Source organism: Vombatus ursinus, unplaced genomic scaffold (genome assembly GCF_900497805.2).
Source record: "Vombatus ursinus unplaced genomic scaffold, bare-nosed wombat genome assembly UNPS02014798.1, whole genome shotgun sequence".
NCBI classification, from domain to species: domain Eukaryota; kingdom Metazoa; phylum Chordata; class Mammalia; order Diprotodontia; family Vombatidae; genus Vombatus; species Vombatus ursinus.
The window spans coordinates 61,792,755-61,813,383 of record NW_020954576.1 but is presented as its reverse complement, the minus strand read 5'-3'; the positions used below and the strand labels follow the sequence as shown (position 1 = coordinate 61,813,383).

Genomic DNA, 20,629 nt, shown 5'->3' with positions numbered 1-20,629 from the left:
CTATCTATCTATCTATCTATCTATCTATCTATCTATCTATCTATCTACCTATCTGCCTACCTACCTACCTATCCATCCCTCTATCCATCCATCCATCCATCCATCCATCCATCCATCCATCTATCTATTATAAAGATGTCAGCAAAGGCCTGAGACAGTTCATCTTTTTGAATGTTTAAATCTATCTCTGTCACCACAGGGGGAGCAACAGTAGCCCTGGAAATAAGACACGGGGCCCAGAAAAACACCCTTTCCCTACAACAGCTCCCTTCTCAGGGCACGTCACCAATTAGCACAGGCCTTTTCTTTAGAATGAAGACTGATACTGATGAGGAGGAAAATGGAACTGAAGCCAGCAGCCACTTGTCCCCCAGACACACACAAAAGACATCCACCTCCCCAGCAGGCTTTGTCTTTCTGGTTGCAAGCCAGTCTAATCGGCATGACTCTTATCAAGGATGTGTTGGGCACATTTTGCTGCCTCCATCTCAAGATTCTATGAATAATTATGGAGCCTTGTGAATTTCCTATACCACTATTTGAAGCCAAATGGAACTTAATTTTGGCATGTCAAAGTGACGGTTTTGAAAGCAGCCAATTCAGAAGGTATGTAACACTCTGAAAGGGAGGGGGGAAATCATATATATACATATATATATTTTTTTTCTTTTTTTTTTAAGAAAAAAAGAACAAAAACCAATAACTCTTCCTGCAATTCTCAAGGATCTTCACCCAAATTAGATCACGCCTACATTATTCAAACATGCTGGGAAGAGAGACATTTGGACACATGTGAAAATTCCATTTTCCAACCAAATGGAAATGCTCACTTTGAAAATATCACTTCCTTAAGCCTTCACACCTTGAAAAAAAATAGGAATTATACTTATCCAGGAGCCACAGAAACCTTGCAGATGAGGAATTTAGATTATTGACCCTAAGAGAATCTCACTATACGTATGATAGAGTGGAAAGAGGGCTGACTCAACCAGGTCGTGGGACCAGGGTTCAAGTCCTACCTGTGAAATGTACTATCTATGTAACTCGATATAAGTGATTTAAACCCCCTGGGCCTCAGTTTCCCTATCTGTAAAATTAGGGGGTTGGATAAGATGGTTGGATAAAGCCTCACCCAGGCTTTATGATCTGAGGACTATGTACCATAGAGCAGTATTTAGTGAGATGAGTGTCTCTTGAACCATGGGAGGATTAATTACAGTAATACCAAAGAATACAGAGTTTCAGAATTGGAAGAGACCTCAGTAGTCTCATCTGGTCCAATCCATTCTTAAGAAAGAATGTCCTCTACAACATCTGACAAGTGGTTATCCAGCCTTTGGTTGAAGACTTTCTATCAGAAAGAACACACTACCTTCCCATGTCTCCCCATCTCACTTTTATAGATTACTCCAAAGAGGGAGCTAAGTGGCATCTCAGATAGAGCGCTGGACTTGGAATCGGGAAGACCTGAGTTCAAATCTTGCCTCAGACTCTTACTGGGAAGTACAACATTGGGAAATTCATTTAGCCACTCTGTGCCTCAGTTTTATCGTCTATGAAATGGGGATCATAATAGTATCTCATACAGGATGCTTGTAAGGATCAAATGAGTTAACTCAAGTAATACTAATAATGATATCTAGCCATAGAAATGCTAAATATCATTATTATTATTATTATTATTATTTTTGTTTAAGGATTTCCTTAAGATTTCTATCCTTATTTAAACACTGTCCTCTGGGGCCAAACTAAACAATGCTACTCCATTTCCATAAGATAACCTTTCAAATACTTAAAGAAAGCTATCATGTGCCCCACCCCACCCCTTGGTCTACTCTTCTCAATACCAAAAGCACCCTCATATACATGGTGGTTTAATCTAGGAAGCATTCTCAAATGGAGCTCTCTAGAGATAGTTGTAACAAGGTTCCAATGGAATCATAAATGCCTGACACATATAAGCTCATTATCAATGGGCCTCAGTTTTTTTTTTCCCAGAAAGTAAGGTTTCTCACGTTCGATTTAGAAGCAGATATTGTATGCCTTTCAAACCTGCTGCTTGACACAAATCACAATTGCTGACATTTCTGTAGCTTGTTAAAGTTATCTCATTAAAACCTTACAACAATCCTGAGAGGTAGGTACTAGAGATATTGTTATGTCTACTTCGTAGATGCAAAAACTGAGGCAGTGACTTGCCTATGGTCACACAGCTAGTTAAGTGTCAGAGGTAAAATCTGAACCAGGAAGGTCTTTTCACTAACACTCTTTTCATTATATTATGCTGCCTCTCACAAAACACTACATAAATATCAGCTATGGTTATTACAGATTATATTCATAACTTTTTTACAGTTACAAAATAATCTATACATCCATATTCCTGCCTTCCTACAAGACTCAGCTCAGACCCCACCTTCTACACAAGGGCCTTTTCAGTCCTCCTTACTGTTAGCGTCTTCCTCTCAAGACTACCTCCAGCCTACTCTGGATATATCTTGTATGCACACAGTTGTCTGTATGCCATCTCTCCAATGAAAATGGGAGCTCTCTGAGGGCAAGGCCTATGTTTTCACATGGTACTTAGCACTATGCCTGGCAAGTAACACACACTTAATAAATGCTTGTTGACTAAGGGACATACCTGATTAGATCATCTGATCTTGTCAGGTAGGTTGCACAAGTATCCCACTTTACAGATGAGGAAACTAAGGCTCCCATCAAACCGGGGGCACACAGCTATTAATCACCAGATCCAGGACCTAGAGTATGTCTGTCTTTCCTGTCTCTATAGCATATAGTATACTGTAGGCACTAAATAAAAGTTAACAAATACTGAAGGTAAAGTAAAAGTCACTACTCCTTTGCACACTTGAGGAATATAAAGAAAATTAAGATAAGCATTTTTGTAAAATATCTATAGATATGTCTGGGCTCAGATTCTTTAAGAGTCTAGCCAATGAGTCTAGCTCTGATTCTTAAAATCTGGCCCACTTGCATTAAGCGATACAAATGTTTAGATTCCTTAAGAGTCTGGCCAATATGGTGGATCTTTAATAATAAACTTTGTCTTTGGTTGAAAAATAAATATCTATAGATATGTCTGGATAAAAGAATCCTAGACCGAGAACTACAGAATCTAAATTTGAATCCTAGCTATGTTAGTCATTCATGGTCTGTGTGACCTTGGAAAAGGCATTTAACCTCTCTAGGCTTGTTTCTTTGTCTGTCAAATGAGGGGCAGTTGGACCACAAGCTCTATAAGATCCTTTCCAGCTTCAAATCTTCAAAGTCCAAGAATATATTGTTATGTGTTTCTTCAGCTGTACAGTGGCTCTTGTCTCACCTCTGTATTAATAACAATAATGCTAACAGCTTACTTTGTTTTTTTCACCATCATTGTTAACATTTTTTTTTTAACAGCAAACATACTAATTGATTTCTGTGCTTACCTTTTTCAGGGACAAGGCAGGGTTATGTAGAGGCAGGGGGAGGGATCAGATTATAGGAAGGTATATAGGTAGGAGGGAAAAGGAAAAAAGGGGAGGAGAGGAGGAGAAAGGAGGACAGAGGGAAAGAGGAGGAAGGAGAGTAACAGGGAGAGAAAAAAAGAGGGGGAGAAAAGAGGGAGCAGATAAAGAGGGAGAGGAAGAGGGGGAGAGAGAGGGGGGAAAATGGAGAGGCAGAGGGAGAGAGAGAGGGAGGGAGAGGGAGACAGAGAGAGATGGAAAGGCAGAAGGAGAAAAAGAGGGAGAAGGAGCAGGAGGGAGAGGGAAAGAGAGTGAGAAAAGAGAAATAGGACAGAGACAGAGACAGAGAAACAGAAAAATGGATACAGAGAAAGAGAGAGATTAAGAGCTGAAAGGGTCTTTAGAAGTCACCTAGTCCAATCCTAGTCTATTATTTGATAAATAATGAGCTGCGGCCCAGAAAAAGCCAAGTGACTGGTTCAAGGCCCCACAGGGAGTTGTGTCCAAGTCAAGAAGGACTCAAGTCCTGGGTCTCCAAGTTCTCCAATGGTCTTCCCGCTGTGCTATGCTTTCTCCAGCCCTGCTACAATCCTCTACAAACCACCAGTCTAAGGAGGCTGAGGGAAAAGCTGTCTGCCACGGAACGGTCCCTTGAGTATAAGATTAAAATTTTTCTGAACCAGGCCAATCTGGGAATTTTTGCTTGCCTGTGCATTTTTGTTATGAGGGGTTTGCTCCTCTTCCTGCCCCCAACAAGACAGAGATAAGATGAGAACGAGAAAAAACAGGTATTTGTTCATTGAAACATGGGTTGTACATGTCAGAGCTAGGATTTAAAACCAGGGCCTCTGACTCTGAATCCATTGCTTTTCTCCCTACAGCGCCAAGCTGCCTCTCTCTAATAACGAGCAGTCAGCGCTCTTAACTCTCTATTAAGAAACTATTTTTCAATCTAATGATCTGAATAACTTTTAAAACCCATTTTTAAAAATTATAGAGTGGTTAATACATCATGACCAAGAAAATCCAATAAGGTATAGCAATTCTATTACCTTATCTCCAATTACTCTATAGATTAAGGTACCTAGGAAATCAGCCTATCCAATACTGAAAATACACATGTGAATTTTTTTTACACAAGTGCATGTTACAATCCATTTTCAGAAAAGTACCTATTTGCAAAGAGGCAAATTAGTCCTCCCGGGGCTGCAGAACCTCTTCCACATTTGGAATGCTTAGATGGCAACAATGAATGGAACATTAGACTTGGGAGTCAGGAATACCTAAGCTCAAATCTGGCTGAGACACTAGCCATAAGCAAGTCACTTAAACTGTCTGCCTCAATTTCCTATCTGTAAAATGGGGAAAATAAAAGCACCTGCCTTCCAATGTTGTTGTGAGGATCAGATGATATTTGTAAACTGAGGGCAGTTAGGTGGTGTAGTTTAGAGTTCTAGGCCTGAAGTGAGGAAAACGTGAGTTCAAATCTGGCCTCAGACACTTACTAGCCATGTTGCCCTGAGCAAATCACTTAACCCTATTTGCCTCAGTTTCCTCATCTATAAAATGAGCTGGAGAAGAAAACAGCAAACCACTCCAGCATCTTTGCCAAGAAAATTCCAAATAGAATCACAGTGTAGACACAACTGAAAAATGACTAAACAACAATGCTAAACCTTAAAGTACTATACAAATGGTCGCTAATAGTACTAATTCAGTGCACTTTTTTTGCAAAGGGGCAGAAAAGACCTGCCCATTAATTCCTGCTGTATCTCTGTCTGAAGTTTTATCATGTGAGTGTTAAGGGATAATTGCTGAAAAGAGAAAAAAAAAATCCCTTGATTTGAGAAATGTTTTGATAAATTTTCAAACTTTTGATAACTGGGTTATATGTCTGTTCTATTCTTTATTGTAAAGTAGAAAAGATAACTGTGGGGCTCAAAACTAATTCAAGTCCTGTGTCTGTCACGTAATGGCTATGTGCCTCTGGACAAGTTATTTTAACTCCTCAATACCTGAGACTTCCCTCTAAAAGCAAAAGTCACAAAGCAAGGGTCAACCTGATTTGGTGGAACGACTTTTCTCAGCGGGAATTCCCTAAAACAAAGAAAGCACAGGTTCAATTATTTTTTTTAATTGCAGTTATCAGACTCAAGAATAAAACAAATTTCCTTCAAGAACATTTTTAGAGGTTCATTTGGATTTAATTTATGGAATTTTGGATACTAGAGAAGATCATAAAAAGGTATCTGCAAATAGATAATGGTGATGAGAAATTCTTTCTATCTGTTTGCAAACATTCGAATTCCAGCAGATGTTAACAAGAAATTTTCTTTTTCATCTTTTCAGGGGAAAGCTGACTATTCTCTTTCTGATCTTAAATTGTGCCCACTCTAGACCAAATCGTGAACCAGATGAAGTATGTCCATATTTCTCTTTCTAAATTGTTTTCCCTTCTTCTTGGACTGCCTACCCCCAAATTCTGCCTAGCATTCTGCTGCTCCTAACCAATGCAAACTCAGAACACCTATTTAAGGAAAGGATATGAAAAAAAAAATTTATTCACAGTAATCTATAAATGACTGAAAAAAAAATCAAAGGGTTACTCTTCTTAGGGGTATTTGCATATGAAGAGACACACAGAAACCATTAGGAAAAGAATGTATCTCTAATGATGTTTCAAGAATTAGAAATATAGTATCGGAAAGATCTCATTATAAGTATTGCTTATAATAATGGTCCTAAAGAATGGACCTTGAAGAGGAGTCATAACTAGGAATTCTTTGTACCTGATTGGGACACATTCAGTTGGGGGTTCCCAGAGAAAGAGTGATATGGGAAAACAGGAAGTGTCCTGACCCTCAGAGAGAGGCTAGCCAAGACCCTTAAAGTGACAGAAATGATTATTAATAACCAATGATTTGGGGAGATTCAGATTTTCCCCTCTTTTGTTTATCCTCATTTCAAGACCTCAGTCTCTGAAGGTAGAGCTAACCTTCTCCTCTATCCAGATCCCACCTTGGTGAGGTAGATCTTGTGCTCTACTCAGGTTTGGATAGGGGTAAATTCTTTGAATAGATTGCCCAAGGCTGAGACTCCCTTAAAAGGAAACGACATAATCAAAGTTCAGGTCCAGCCCTTCACTCATTCTCTCATTAAGTGTTAACCAATCAGAGTTGATTGCCACCCTCAGGAACATCCTTCTTCCAGTGGACCATGAGCCATAGAAAAAATCATGAGCCCACCACCATGATCGTCTTTGGTCAAAGAGAGAGAGATAGCCAAATGACCATCCTTTTATTAAAATGCTGGCATTATTAATAAAATGATTAAATTACCCAGAAATTATGTCTCTCAAGCCTTTTTAAAATCCACAAAATTATGGTCTATAGTTACGGATCTGTATACCCCTGAAAGAGGTAAAGGTCCACAGAGGTTGGAGGTCCCAGGAAAGGGGTGCCATGGCAAATGGGCCTGGGGTAGGAAGGACGATCACACCACATGGCTCGCACAGGACCATAAGGTATAGGAAAAACGGTAGACTTATAGGTAGGAGGACCTCTTCAGGGAAAAAACACCCTCCCTCCAACACCTACAGATGTCAGCAACCTGGGGAAAACCCCAAATTAACTCACCATAGTTATGGTTCAGCCTAGAAGAGAGCATGATAATGAAGTTTCATTGTCTTTTTTTTTTCTACTAACAAAGAGGTTCTACTAACAGAAAGTGGCAGTTTTTGTTTTCAATGCCTATTCTCATAATGCACTGATTAAAGGATGAGCTAAGGAAAGAAGGAAAAGTAATACTCCCTTTATTATCGATTCTGTTTTCTTTTTGTTTGTTTGTTCGTTTATTTCTTGGTGAGGCAATCAAGGTTAAGTGACTTGCCCAGGGTCACACAGCTAGTAAGTGTCAAATGGCTAAGGCCACATTTGACCTCAGGTCCTCCTAACTCCAAGGCCAGAGCTTTATCCACTGTGCTATCAATGTTAAAGAACAACATAAGCCCCTTCCTACCCTTCAGAAAGGTATGTCCCCACTGGAAGCCAATTTCTCTAAAATTTGTCTCAAGCCCAATGGTCTAGAAAAAAAATAAGCATTGTTGCTGGGTCAAGTATTAAGAAAATAAATTTCTCTGCACAAGAGTCCTTTTCCACTTTTTCCCCCAGTCCCCATAATGCTTCTCAACCCTTTGGTAGAATCTATTTCAGAGTCAACAACAGTTTCTACTCTCAAAAATAAATGGGTTTTCGTTTGTTTGTTTTCTGGCAAACCTTGTTCAGATCAAAATAGACTGATGTGAATTTCAAAATGCTGTAGTATGTCACTAAGTGGTCTCAACCTAGAATGGTGTCTCTTCTTATTTATGGTTAATTATATTGTTCCCCTAATGTTGAACTATTCTTGCATCCCTGGAATAAATCTAGCTTGATCATAATGAATAATTTTTTTTTAAATCTTGCTGTTGCCATTATGCTAATATTATGATTAAAATTTCTGAACGAACATTCATTAGTAAACCACAGTGTCTACAGTTTTCTATACTTGATTTATCCTTCCCTGGCTCAAGTATTAGTACTTGATTTGCCTCATAAAAGGAATCTGGTAGAATGTGTTCTTTCTCAATTTTTGAGAATAATTTATGTAGTACTGATATTGATTTTTTGTGAGGCAATTGGGGTTAAGTGACTTCCCCAGAGTCACACAGTTAGTAAGTATTACGTGTCTAAGGCCAGATTTGAACTCAGGTCCTCCTGACTCCAGGGCCAGTGATCTATCCACTGCACCACCTACCTGGCACCCCCCAACAAATCATTTTATTAAGGTGATTTGTTATGTGAAGTTTGGATTCAAAGGGCTGTACTTGAAAACCTAGAAGGCCGCATGTGGCCTTGAGGCCCCAGGTTTCCCACCCCTCGTTCAGAGAATACCTATTTCATGTTCTGTTAATTTGATACTTTATGTCACTAAAAGTAGTTTTCCATTTCTTTTAAATTCTCAGGGTTGTTGGCATGTAACTGTCTAGCACATAGAAGTATGACAATAGATTAGAGACCCAGGGCCAGGATAAGGAAGACCCCTACCTGACAAATACTCGCTACATGAGCCTGGGCCTTTCAGTGGCCCAGGCAATGATCTCAAGACTCAGGAGTTTCCTTACAAAGAATTTCCACCAGTGAAATCACAGGTCTAGGATAAAAAGTCATACTTGTATATAGGAGGTTCTGATATTTCTTGTCTGCTGTTACTTTCACCTTGTTCATCTTTTTATTTTGGCAGTCTGATTTTCCTCCCTTTTCCTTTAGATTAGATTAGTAAAGGTTTCTTGATTTTTGTTACTCTTTTCAAAGAAAAAGATTCTAGTTTTGTTTACCAATTCTACAGTATTTCTCCACCTCCCCTCCGGGCCCCCCTCACCCCAATCTGTTTATTTCTTAAATAATTTTTCAGAATCTCTTTTGGCAGTGTGGTTTGGATATAAGACTTGAGTTCCAACCCTGCCTCTGACACTACCTGTGTGACTTTGAATAAATCGCCTAACCTCCCTGGGCTTTGCTTTCCACCTATATAAAAGGAGGGAGCTGTACTAGATGACCCCTGATACCCTTTCCAATCTAGATCTGTGATTCTATCTTTTGTGATTATTTTGGGTTTATTTGCGGCTTTTCTAATTTTTTAAACTGTATATTGAATTTTATTAGTCCTCTTTTTTTTTTCTATTTTGTTAATCTTACATTGTTTCCCTTCCACAGACCTACAAGCAAATACTCTATGACTTTCAGAATACTATCATACATTGACATGCTATTAGGCAACATTTATATAGAACTTTAAGGTTTGCAAGACACCGCACATATGTTATTTCATGTGATCCTCACAACTGGGGGAGGAGGAGTATTATTATTCTTCCCATTCTACAGATGAGATGAGAAAACTGAGGGTGAGAGGTGAGTGACTTGCCAAGGGTCACACAGTTATGTCTGCAATAGAATTTGAATTCAGTTCTTACTAAGTCCAACACTCTTAACTATTGCCTACATAAATTATTATCATTATTTACCCACTTTATGATCCATTGCCTTTTCAGGTCAGTCATTACATAACCGTGATACCTGAGGTTAGTATGCTCCTTATAATCTGGGAACTTAACTCAAGTTTTCTGACTTCAGGGCAGCTAAGTGGTGCTGTGAATAGAGTGTCAGGCCTGGAGTCAGAAGATTCATCTCCGAGTTCAAATCCGGCCCCACGTTTTACTAGTTGTATGACCCCATTTTTCTCAGTTTCCTCATCTGTAAAATGAGCTGGAGAAGGAAATGGTCAATCACTCCTGCACCTTTGCCAAGAAAACCCCATATGGAGTCACAAAGAGTTGGACATGACTGAAACATGACTAAAAACAGACTTCTGACTTTGGTTCTCTTTCCACTAATCAAACTGACTCTCAGAAAAAGTAAAATCTACACTTACTTCCCTATGTTAATGGACAACAAGACATATATCTAGAAATTATTAAATTTCAAATCTCAAATGGTTATTTCACAATGATTGTATTGAAAGGTTCAGTATCATCAGAAATTCTGTTTTTTGAAATCTGATGTGATATATAAGATTTTCCAATGTGACCCACTCTCTCCTTTTTCCATGTCAATGGATTAAGAGAGAACTTCTACCTGCAACAAAAGAAATGATCTCCTTCCCCTTTGCCCCCCAACTCTGCCCCCAAAATTCTATGGAAAACCAGAGTCCAAGACTTTCATTGTGCGATAATGGGTCTTGGTATGATAAGTCTGAGTTACTGAGGAATCTTTAATGCTGAGTACCACTGTCGAAAGATTCTACCTGACACATCATCACCCAGTTTAAATAGCCTCTCCTCAAATCAGATTTCTCAGGATTTCAACTTGCTTTGCTGAATTGGCAGCATTCCAAATTCTGTCCTATTTTCCCATCTTGGTTTTCTCCCCATCTTTTCCTACAGTCCCCCCCAAAAATACACTTTCTCCTACTTAAGAGCAGATGGAAAACAAATGATTCGAAAGTCAAATAAGCCAGAAAGCAGAGTTAAGGCTTTTAAACCTGAAGCCTATACCCCCCTAATGTTGTAAGAGGCTGTGTTCGATAATCAAGATGGAAATGGATAGGAGGACTTTTGAATTATTTCCTAAATGATTCAAGCTCTTTACTCAGATTGGAAAATGACTTCCTATGCAACCTTACAGATCAATATAAAAAATTTACAAGGCTACTTTTCTATTAGGCTATACAGTGTGCATGCACCGTAAGCAAGGAAAATAAAAATCAATTTGCTTCCCTACTGCTCCAGGGATATACATGCCATTGGTCAACAAGTCTCAGTCTTAACTTGAAATTTCTTAGGCTCACAGAATCATAGATTTAGAACTCCAAGTTCCCTTCAATATCACTAGTCCAAAACACATAGATGAGGAAAATGAAGTCTGGAGGTACAGTGACTTGCTTAGGGTCATACAATTAATAAAACAACTGCATTAGGATTCAAACTGAAGATCTCTGACTATAAAAAGTACTCCTTCCACTATATCATATTCATCTGTTTTTGTTTTGAATTTCTGATTCTATAGGACACATGGGGTGTGTGTGTGTGTGTGTGTGTGTGTGTGTGTGTGTGTGTGTGTGTGAGATAAGGGAAGGCCTCTAGACACTCAAGGTCAACCTGACAAAAGAATTTAGTCCTTGTCACTCCTAAGCTCTAGATTTCCCATTCAGGCATGAAGTGAGTGCCTTTCTACTATGAAAATGCATCCCTGTCTTACCATGCTTCTGTTGAATCCATACATTATATTTGGACAGTAACTCTTCTGCTAAGATTCAACTTGTATTTATGAATTAGCAATTCATACCCATCCTTTCGCAAGATTCCAAGATCTATCTTTCTCAAGGTGAGCCAATTCAATTCTCAAACAAAATTCAAATTTAATTCCCTTTCATTTAAAAAATGTAAAAAATGACATTTCTCTTTTTAGGGAAGATGCAGTAACAAAGTGGATAAAGAAATATATAAATTTAAGCAATGAGAGAAGATTATAAACTCCCCAAAGGATTAATTTCCTTAAGGTCATGTAAGGCAATACCTACAACAATGCAAAAAAAAAATAAATAAATAAAAGTTTCTCAATCAGAGTGGAGCACTTATGATTTCAATGAATAACCTGTTCACAGAAGCTAAATTTTCTAAATCAATATAAAACCTTCCTTTGACATTGCAATACTTTCTACTCTCTTTTAATTGCTAAGCTTATAGAAATGGTCTACACTTCCTCCCACTACTTCCTCATAATCTCTCTCTTCAAGTCCTTTTCTGGTTTCGAGCTCAACTACTCTACTGAAACTCAGTTCTCAAAGACTACTATCATCAAATCCATTGGTCATTCTTCAACTCTCCTCTTCCTCTTCTTCTCTGCAGGATTTGCTGGTATCGAGACACCCTTTCCTCCCTCTCCCATCAACTTGTGTGACATTGCTCTTTCTTGAATTTCCTCTTGTCTGACCGATTTGTCCTGATCACCAATTTTATCATTCTCTTCACATCTCCTAAATGTGGATGTTCTTTGAAGCTCTATCCTTGGCTCTCTTGTCTTTCTCTACACTCTCCAATTTTGATGTCAGACACTCACATGACTAGTATGGAGACAGCTCCCAAACCTATAGATCCAGCCCCAATCCCTCCTGGTCATCCCATAGTTCATAGTTCATCAACTATTCAAAGAGTTATCTTCATCTGAATGTCCCACTGGTACCCAAACTCCAACATGTCCAAAATTTACTCTTCTATCTTGTCTTTCTCCCCTGAAATTGCCTTCTCTCACCTTCCTTGTTTCTGTTGTTAGTACTACTATTCTCTCATTTACCCAAGGCTCAAAAAGCTCACTCATTTCTAATACTTCCTTATCCCTCACCCGTCACATTAAATCAGTTATCAAGGCTTGTCAGTACTACATCCACTCTATATCTTTTATCTATCCTTTCCTGTGCACTATGTGCACATCCACACTATGTCTTTCATCCTTTCCTACGCACTAACCTATGCACTACCATCTCAATTCAGACCCTGAGTGTTTCTCCCTTGGACTACCGTAATGGCCTAACTGTTCTCCCATAGTCCAATTCCTCCCTATCCTGACCGTCTCTGACATAAATGACAACAGCAACAACAATAAAAATCTTTTCCAATGCATACATCCAACTAAGTCCCCTGCTCAAAAAACCTCAGTGGCTCCTCATTGTTTATGAAATAAAATACAAATTCTGTAGTCAGGCATTTGATGTCCTCTACAATGTGGCTTCAACCTACCTTTCCAGCAAGAAGCAACTTGTCAGAGTGATGGGAGTAAAGAAATGCTATTTTCAAATTGTAGTTCAAATCCTGGCTGTGCCATTTACTAGCTTTGGGACCTTAAACAAGTTCCTTTACCGCTCTGCACTTCAGTTTCCTCAACTGTAAAATGTAGGGGTAGAGAGCCTCCAAGTCTCTTCCAGCTCTAAAACCAACAAGGCTAAATAAAGTGTTTTAAAATGGAAAGAAATAGCTCATTTGCATATAAATGAAGGCAAATAATTGTTTGAACTCCAGTGATTAAGTCCTAGGGGCTTATTTAACTATAGTACCTGACTACTAATCAGCCAATTGGCCTAGATACCATATGGTATAAAACTGGCCTTCCATGAATCAGAAAAAACTACTCTGGTCAGAAGGTCAGCCAGGCCTCCCCATGATGACAACGGAGAGAGACTGGGGGAGAGACGATTTAAGTTAATACTCACATTTTTCAACACAGGGAGAGCTAACTGCTCAAAAGAATGAAGGTCCACCACATACTGCCCCACTCGGTATTCACGTCTTCCAGCAGGAGGCTGTGACCTAAATGTAAAAACCAGTTTGTTCTGAGTCACATCAGTTTCCTCTGTTAATGTCTAATTTTCAGCTCCATTCCTGGGGCTTTCCCTCCCTCATGGGCTGAATCATCCATAGAGCTATTCACCCCTAAACTGGTGGCTTGCAGTGAGGACTGCATTCCACCCACTCTCCTGAGCACAGTGCTTTGAGAGACTGGACAGGAGGCCCAATACTGAATCCAGATGTCAGAGGGACCAGGAGAGGTTATATACGTCACCCCACTGACTCTGGCACCATTTTTAAAATTTCTTTTTCAATCTTTCAATAAGCATTTATTAGGCTCCTATTATGTACTAAGCACTATCTAGGCAATGGAGATAAAAAGATAAAAATACAATCCTTACATCATAGCACAAGAAACATTAATTCACTTGATCCTCACAACCCTGTGAGGTAGGTCCTATTATTAAACCCATTTAACAGATGAGGAAACTGAGGTTTAGAGACATTAAATGACTTGCCCCAGGTCACACAGCTAATGTATATCTAAGGCAGGTCTTCCTATTTCTAAACCCAGCTCTTCCTATTTCCAAGTCTAGTGCATTATCTATTCTGAATGTATCTAGAGGCTTACATTAGAGACAGCTAGAAGCACAGTGGATAGAGTGCTGGGCCTGGAGTCAGTCAGAAAGTCCTGAGTTCAAATCTGGCCTCAGACTCCTATTAGCTGTGTGACCCCGGGCAAGTCACTTAACCTCTGTTTGACTCAGTTTCCTCAACTGTAAAATGGAGATAATAGTACTTACTTCACAAGGTTGTTTCAAGGATCAAATGAGATATTTGTAAAAGCACTTAACATAGCACTCAGCTTGACACATAGTAGGTGCTTTATAAATGCTTGTTTCCTCCCTCTCTCCCTCCCCCTATATAAGGGTAGTTTTCCCCCAATAGAATCTAAGCTCCTGTAATGCAGGGATTTTTGTCATAATTATATTGCTATCTCCAGAACCTAGCACAATGCCTGGCATACCATAGGTGTTTCATGATTGTTTAATGCATGGAGCTTCATCTGATTCCCCAGCCCAAAGTGACCTCATTTCTCCCTCCTTAACTAACAGATTACCTTGTTGGAAGTTCTTCCAGTCACATTTTACTTTAATTAGAATTACACGTGTATTATCTACATGGATAATATATATGGCAACTCTCCCAAGACAGGAGTGGTTTTCTCTTCTTTATATTTCCCACAACACAGCACAATGTCTGCAGGTATTCAATAAATATTTGCAGAATTAAATTGATTTCAAAACCTATTTCTGTGTTTTCATTTTCTCCGGGAAAATGCCCAAGGTCTGGACCAAAAGATCCAGATTCCATTTACTCAGCTCCCAAAGCCCTACCTCCTTTAAACACTATACCTATATATAAGAGGGAAGAATGTAGGAGAAAGTCTTCAATCTGAAGACGACACCCAGAATATGATTTTAGAAACTGCTCAGAGCAGTAAGCTTCCATTTCATCAGAACAGAAAACCCCAAAATGTAAAAAAACAAAAAGCACGTAAGAGAGGAAGAATCCCCACAATTTAAACATCAGTACCCAACTCTAGACAAAGGTCCCCTCAATCCAGACAACGTGACCACATCAAATCCTACTCTTCTCCCGCCTTGTCTGACTTCTTCTGTATAAAATCCATCAACAGGCACGCCCAGTGATCTGAGAGCATCACTGGCTTTCTGGATTAGTGTGGTTTTTCCAACCCAAAAGAAAAAATAAGCACCCATTAATAAAGCCAGCAGCACCACAGCTTACAAGATCCAGAGTGGCAATCATGCTCAACAGTGTATAAATACATCCCCATGAATATTAATTTTATTTTAATTCTGATTGCTCCAGGTGTGAAAATTTTAATCTCAAGTTGAAACAAGAAGAATCAAAATCTGCTGTTTCTGGGTTTTCTTTTTACATTCTGGAGCATGCCTAATTTGGCAGTACATGTTCCCACTGCCAATTCTAGGTAACAAAAAGGGGCTTTGATGTTTAATATCTTCTGGCAATTTACAGCCTATGGAACAAGCCTTTGTTTTCTCTAGGCAGACAGACGACTTGAGTTGACTCATTTTTCCATCTAGGGAGCAAAACCAAGGAACCTAGGCCAAAGGCCTTAGTCCAGGGATGGGGAACCTGAGGCCTTGAGGCCACATGTGGCCTCACCTGCCTTAGTCAGTGCAAACCAAAATTTGAATTTTTTGGTTTCTTAACACTAGTAACACTGGAAAAACTTTTATCCTTCTGACTAAGGATCCTGGAGTGTGTGTCCCTCTCTCTAGTTAGTCATCTGAGACATCTTTATATGTATGCATATTGTATCCTGAAATTGAAAATGGGATACTTGAAAACAGGGGTGGGGGGTGTGTAGACTCCATTTCTGTCTCTGCAAGCCTACCACAATGCCTTGCTTTCAGTAGGTAACCGTTTGTTGAATTAAATTGAATTCCCAACGAAAGGAGACAAAGTCTCTCAAAAGCACTAATTTTCAACTAGGTCCCTCCTTCTACGAGCCCCTCCTCCAAGTCTTGTATACTCAGGATGCCAAGCCCCCACCCCCTACTACAATGCCTTCCTCTGAGCCCCTTAATCCCATGGTATCCAAGGGATACTCTTTCTTCTGACCCTCTGGCCCATTCCTACAGGGTGTGGAATGTAACAAGCTAGTTTATATTACCATCTGCTGTGCTAGCCGGAACAATGAGTACTAAGGGGTCAGGTAGTATCTTGGAAACATTTAAATTTTGCTTTCTGGAGACATCAAGACTTGACCTATTGAAGTGACTCTAATCATTCTGGCCAAGCCTGCTAAGAAGATATGAGCTACAAAGCACATACTGAATCAGGAGTCAGGACACCAGATTTCTAATCTCAATACTTACACTTTTAGCTGGGTGACCTTGTTCAAGTCATCTACACAATATTTTAGAAATGTCAACTCTTATTATTTTTTAACCTCTGAGTTAGTTTCCTTCTCTATAAAAGTGGGATAATATTATTTGCATTATCTACCTAACTCATAGGGCAGCGCTCTGTGAAGTTTTAAAACACTATATACATGGTGAGCTATTATTATTATTTTATATTTATTTTATTGATTTATTTTAATTATAATAGATATTACATATCTCTAATGGTATCAATGAGGTGGCTACCTATTCTGCAAAAATAAGGGTTAACCCAAATTCCTCAAAAAATCTTTAAGGTTCCTTTAAAGTATTTATGAAGGCAGAACCATTTAATTTTATATATCCTTCATATTAGGGTGGAAACGCCTGATTCCACCCTAATATTCCTATAGAATTGAGGCTGCTAAAACATGAAAACAATATTCAAGGGTTCAAGTACCTCAAAGAATCTGAAAACAATATTATCTAGTAAAAGCACCATTTTAGGAGTCAGAAACCTAAGCTTTAATTCTGGCTTTAACCCTAACTAAGCATCACTTGGATTATCTCCCTTAAATACCTCTGTGCCTTACTTTTCCTATATAAATGACTATACTATAAAGTATGTTTCTCAAATGGATGTCATCAAGACAAGATAACATACTGTTATGTTCACATGCTTTTGAAGTTTTCCTGTGCCTAGGAAAAGAGAAAAAAGTCTTCTCTCAGGTAAAACATAGCTCTTCTGATTTTATGATCCCTAACTCTGGCTAGTGATGCTAGCAACTGTTATCATAATAGATCTACTAAGTGACTGGTCAGAGGGATCTAAAGGCCGGTCCGGACAGTGAACCTAACCTAACAAAACAACTCCTTGAAGGAAGGGAATATCATTTTTTCATGTTTGTATCTCCAAAACCTAACACAATCCTTTGCATATATAAAAGTGCTTACTTAATAAACGTCCATTGGGGAAATGGGTACGGAACTTTAGAATATAATCTATCTGAAAGTTGGAGAACCGCCTGTAATTTGTATTTAAATGTTTTTGTCTTCCCCTAGGTTCTTTTTAAATTTTAAACCTCAAACTCAGCTTTTGCTACAAGGGCAATAAACAGTGGAAATAATCATTTATGTTAGAAAGGATTTTATCTGAGAAAATACTAGAGATCAGCACTTCCACAGAGCAATGGAAAGAGGAATAGTAGGTTAAAGTGGCCTGTAGCATACAATGACACATGTCCTCATAAGTGGCCTAAAGCAAGAACACCTATCATAACAGACAGACAGCCTGAATGGTACACTGGTACTCGGGGAGTATTTAAAAAAAAAACAAACAAACCTAGGGAACCATCTCATGCCTTGGGAGGATGCTCCTTGGAGATTTACATAAAGACACATACAAGAAAGACAGGATGAGACTACATAGAAAATTGGGAACTGTATCAGGTGATGCATTAGGAAGTAACACTAAGCTCACTGATCCATCAAACCATTTTAGTCAATCATTGTTCACTTCTTAGGCCGACTGGGCAAAATGAGTAATAAAGAAAACAATTTCTTCATAGTACTACTACTTGAGATCATAGGGACGATAGAGTTCATTCACTCAATCTACCCCGATCCTATTAGAGGTAAAGCAACTGAGGCTCAAGAGGCATGAAGTCACACAGCTGAGCTGGGATTCCAATGCAGGTATTCTGGCTCAAAATCAATAGATCAACAAGCATTTATTAAGCTCCTACTATTTGCCAAGCACTGTGCTGGGGGCTGGGTTTACAAAGAAAAAGCAAAAACAGTCTTTCTGTACTAAAGCAGCATACATTCTAATGGAGGAGGCAGCTTATATCCCCTGTCTATCCATCCCTATCCCTCTCTCTCTCCATCACACACACAGACACACACACACACACAAGGAAATGACAAAACACTCCAGCATTTTTGCCAAGAAAACCCCACGGACAAGTCAATGGGGTCACAAGTCAGACACAAATGAACAACTACACACACACACAAACATGTGTGTATATCTCATATATATGTATATGTATATATATATAATATTTTATATGTGTGTATACATACATGGATACACACCTTTGTATCACCTAGTCCTAGACCATATAGACCACAAGCATCTGATTGTAACCTTGACTGGCAACCTCACTACTCAAATGAGTTATCTGTAAAATATTTACTTAGCACAGTACCTTGTAGGTAGTAGGCATATAAGGTGCTACATAAATGCTTATTCCCTTTCCTTTCCATTCTCCTATTCCCAAAGATCCATCACACTTGCTTCTGTATCTGCTCCCAGGAAAACTGATGCAAGCATGTCCTACAAGCGTCTTGTCATTGTGGGATTATATACTGGTATAGGGAACTAATTCCCCAGTGAGGAAAGTCTCTCTCTCCATGCAAGTAAGCTTCTTTCCTGCAATTTAGCCTTAGAGAGTAGCCAAGAACACTCAGAGATTAAGCGACTTGCCCAGGATCACAGAGTCTAGAGACTTTATTAATAATGGCTAGCATTTCTAGAGTGCTTTAAGGTTTGCAAAGAGCTTTTCAAATACAATCACAATTTATTCTCACATCAACCCTGGGAGATAGGTATTATTATGATCCCCATTTTACAAATAAGGAAACTAAGGCAGACAGAGATCTGGGAGACTAGCCCAAGACACCCAGCTAGGAAATTTGGTTGGTCGATTTTGAATTCAGGTCTTCTTGACTCCAAGTCTGGTGCTCTATCCCCTGGACCGTGCAGCTGAACCCAGCTCTCTAACCACCACCATACGCACACTCTCTTGCCATCGGAGAACTAATTAAAAAGCAACAATTGTTAATGGTTTAATTATCTATCCTTATCATTTCCTCCTCCCCCCAAAAAAGAGCCCGAAGTGGAGGATACATAAGGAGGTCTCCTCCAGCCAGGAAGCTAAGCCTGGAGACCGGCTTCCTTGCCTTCAAATCGGAGGGCTTTGCTTTTCATCACCGTCGCTATTAATAACTTGACCTCGCGCAGGGGCGGGCTAGGGAGGGGGAAGCGGTTGGGATTCCTGAGAATGCAGAGCAGCTCGAGACTGGAGCCGCTGCAGCAGCAGCCCCGGCCGGGGCGGGGGGGGGGGGGCCCCCCCCCTGCCGGCCCCCCCCCGGCCCAGCTGGGCAGGGGGGCTGGGGGCGCCACGGGGGGGGCAGGGTAGGGGCACGGACCTACGCGAAGGTGGAGAGCGTGCATCTGTATCTAAGCCAAGATTGCCAGAGAGCCCGTGCTGTTCACCCCCGAGTAGGGCTGAGGGCGAGCCAAGAACCTAACTTCCTTTCCGCGTTTCAAGCAGCTCGAGCCTGCTGTCTGAACTCGGGAGCGCCAGGAGAGGTGGGAAGGGAATCTAGAAAGGGGCCTAGACCATTGTGGTTGCTGCACGGCAGGGGAACTGGCTTTACCTGGGAGCCCCGTTAAGAACACATGTTTGGTCATTCTGGGGTCTGGAGTTCTCAGATCCTCCCTCTCTGGACTTGTAACCTCCGGCTCCACCTCCTTCTCTTCCGTTTCCCCTCCCTTCCTCTTCCCCCTCCCTCTGAGGAGGGCGGAGCGTGCCTCTATGGATGGTACAATGCACATGCTCTGTGTCCCTTTGCCTTTGCATCCTGACTTCAAGGGCTTGAGTTGTTCTGACCCGGGAGAAAACTTCATTCTGCCCTGAACAGGCTGTAGCTCAGATGAAGGGAAAGTTATATGCATTTGAAATGACATTACTAGCAGGACTTACTGGGCACATCACTGACACTGGTACTTGATAGTTCAAAGTAAGGGAAAATCTAATGATAATAATAATAGCTACCATTTCTTAAGCACCTGCTATATACATGCCAGGCTCTGTGCTAAGCCCTTTACAAATATTTCATTAGATCTTTATAAGGTGCTATTGTAATCTCCATTTTGCAGTTGAGGAAACTGAGACAGAGGTTAAATGACTTGCTTAAGTTAACGCAACTCTAAATGTATTTGAGGCTGGATTTGAAACTCAGGTTTTCCCCAACTCCAGGCCCACTGTACCACCTAGGTGCCTCAGCTATACAGCTGAACACTGGTTTGGTGAGACCCTCTCCCATATATAAAAAAAAAAAATAGCCATATAGAGATACCTTTATCTATTGGGGTGATTCATGCTGTGTGTTGTGTTAGTACATTGCTTGGTCCATGGTAGGTGCTTAATAAACGTTGGTTGATTTATTGATTAATTGTTGTGAAGCTCTTATATCTTCCCTTAACAGTTCTGGAACCTTGACTAAATCTTGCTCCTGATAGGACCAAGTTTTAAGGAGGGGACTTCAGCTCCTAGTGCTGC

General features: G+C 40.0%; 1 protein-coding gene across 4 annotated transcripts in view; it reads right to left on the bottom strand.

Moving 5' to 3' along the window:
- Positions 1 to 19,816, bottom strand: part of LOC114049939 (cancer-related nucleoside-triphosphatase-like) — a 39,815-nt gene extending 19,999 nt beyond the window's left edge. For all 4 annotated transcript variants that reach the window (XM_027871417.1, XM_027871415.1, XM_027871414.1 and 1 more), the window contains exons 1-3: positions 19,725 to 19,816; positions 14,944 to 15,106; positions 13,272 to 13,368 (exon numbers count right to left, since the gene is read on the bottom strand). In XM_027871417.1, the coding sequence (XP_027727218.1) occupies positions 13,272 to 13,368; positions 14,944 to 15,106; positions 19,725 to 19,758 (294 nt within the window). In that variant the 5' untranslated portion in view covers positions 19,759 to 19,816. The remainder of the gene's footprint in view (positions 1 to 13,271; positions 13,369 to 14,943; positions 15,107 to 19,724) is intronic.
- Between the last annotated feature and the right edge of the window lie 813 nt (positions 19,817 to 20,629).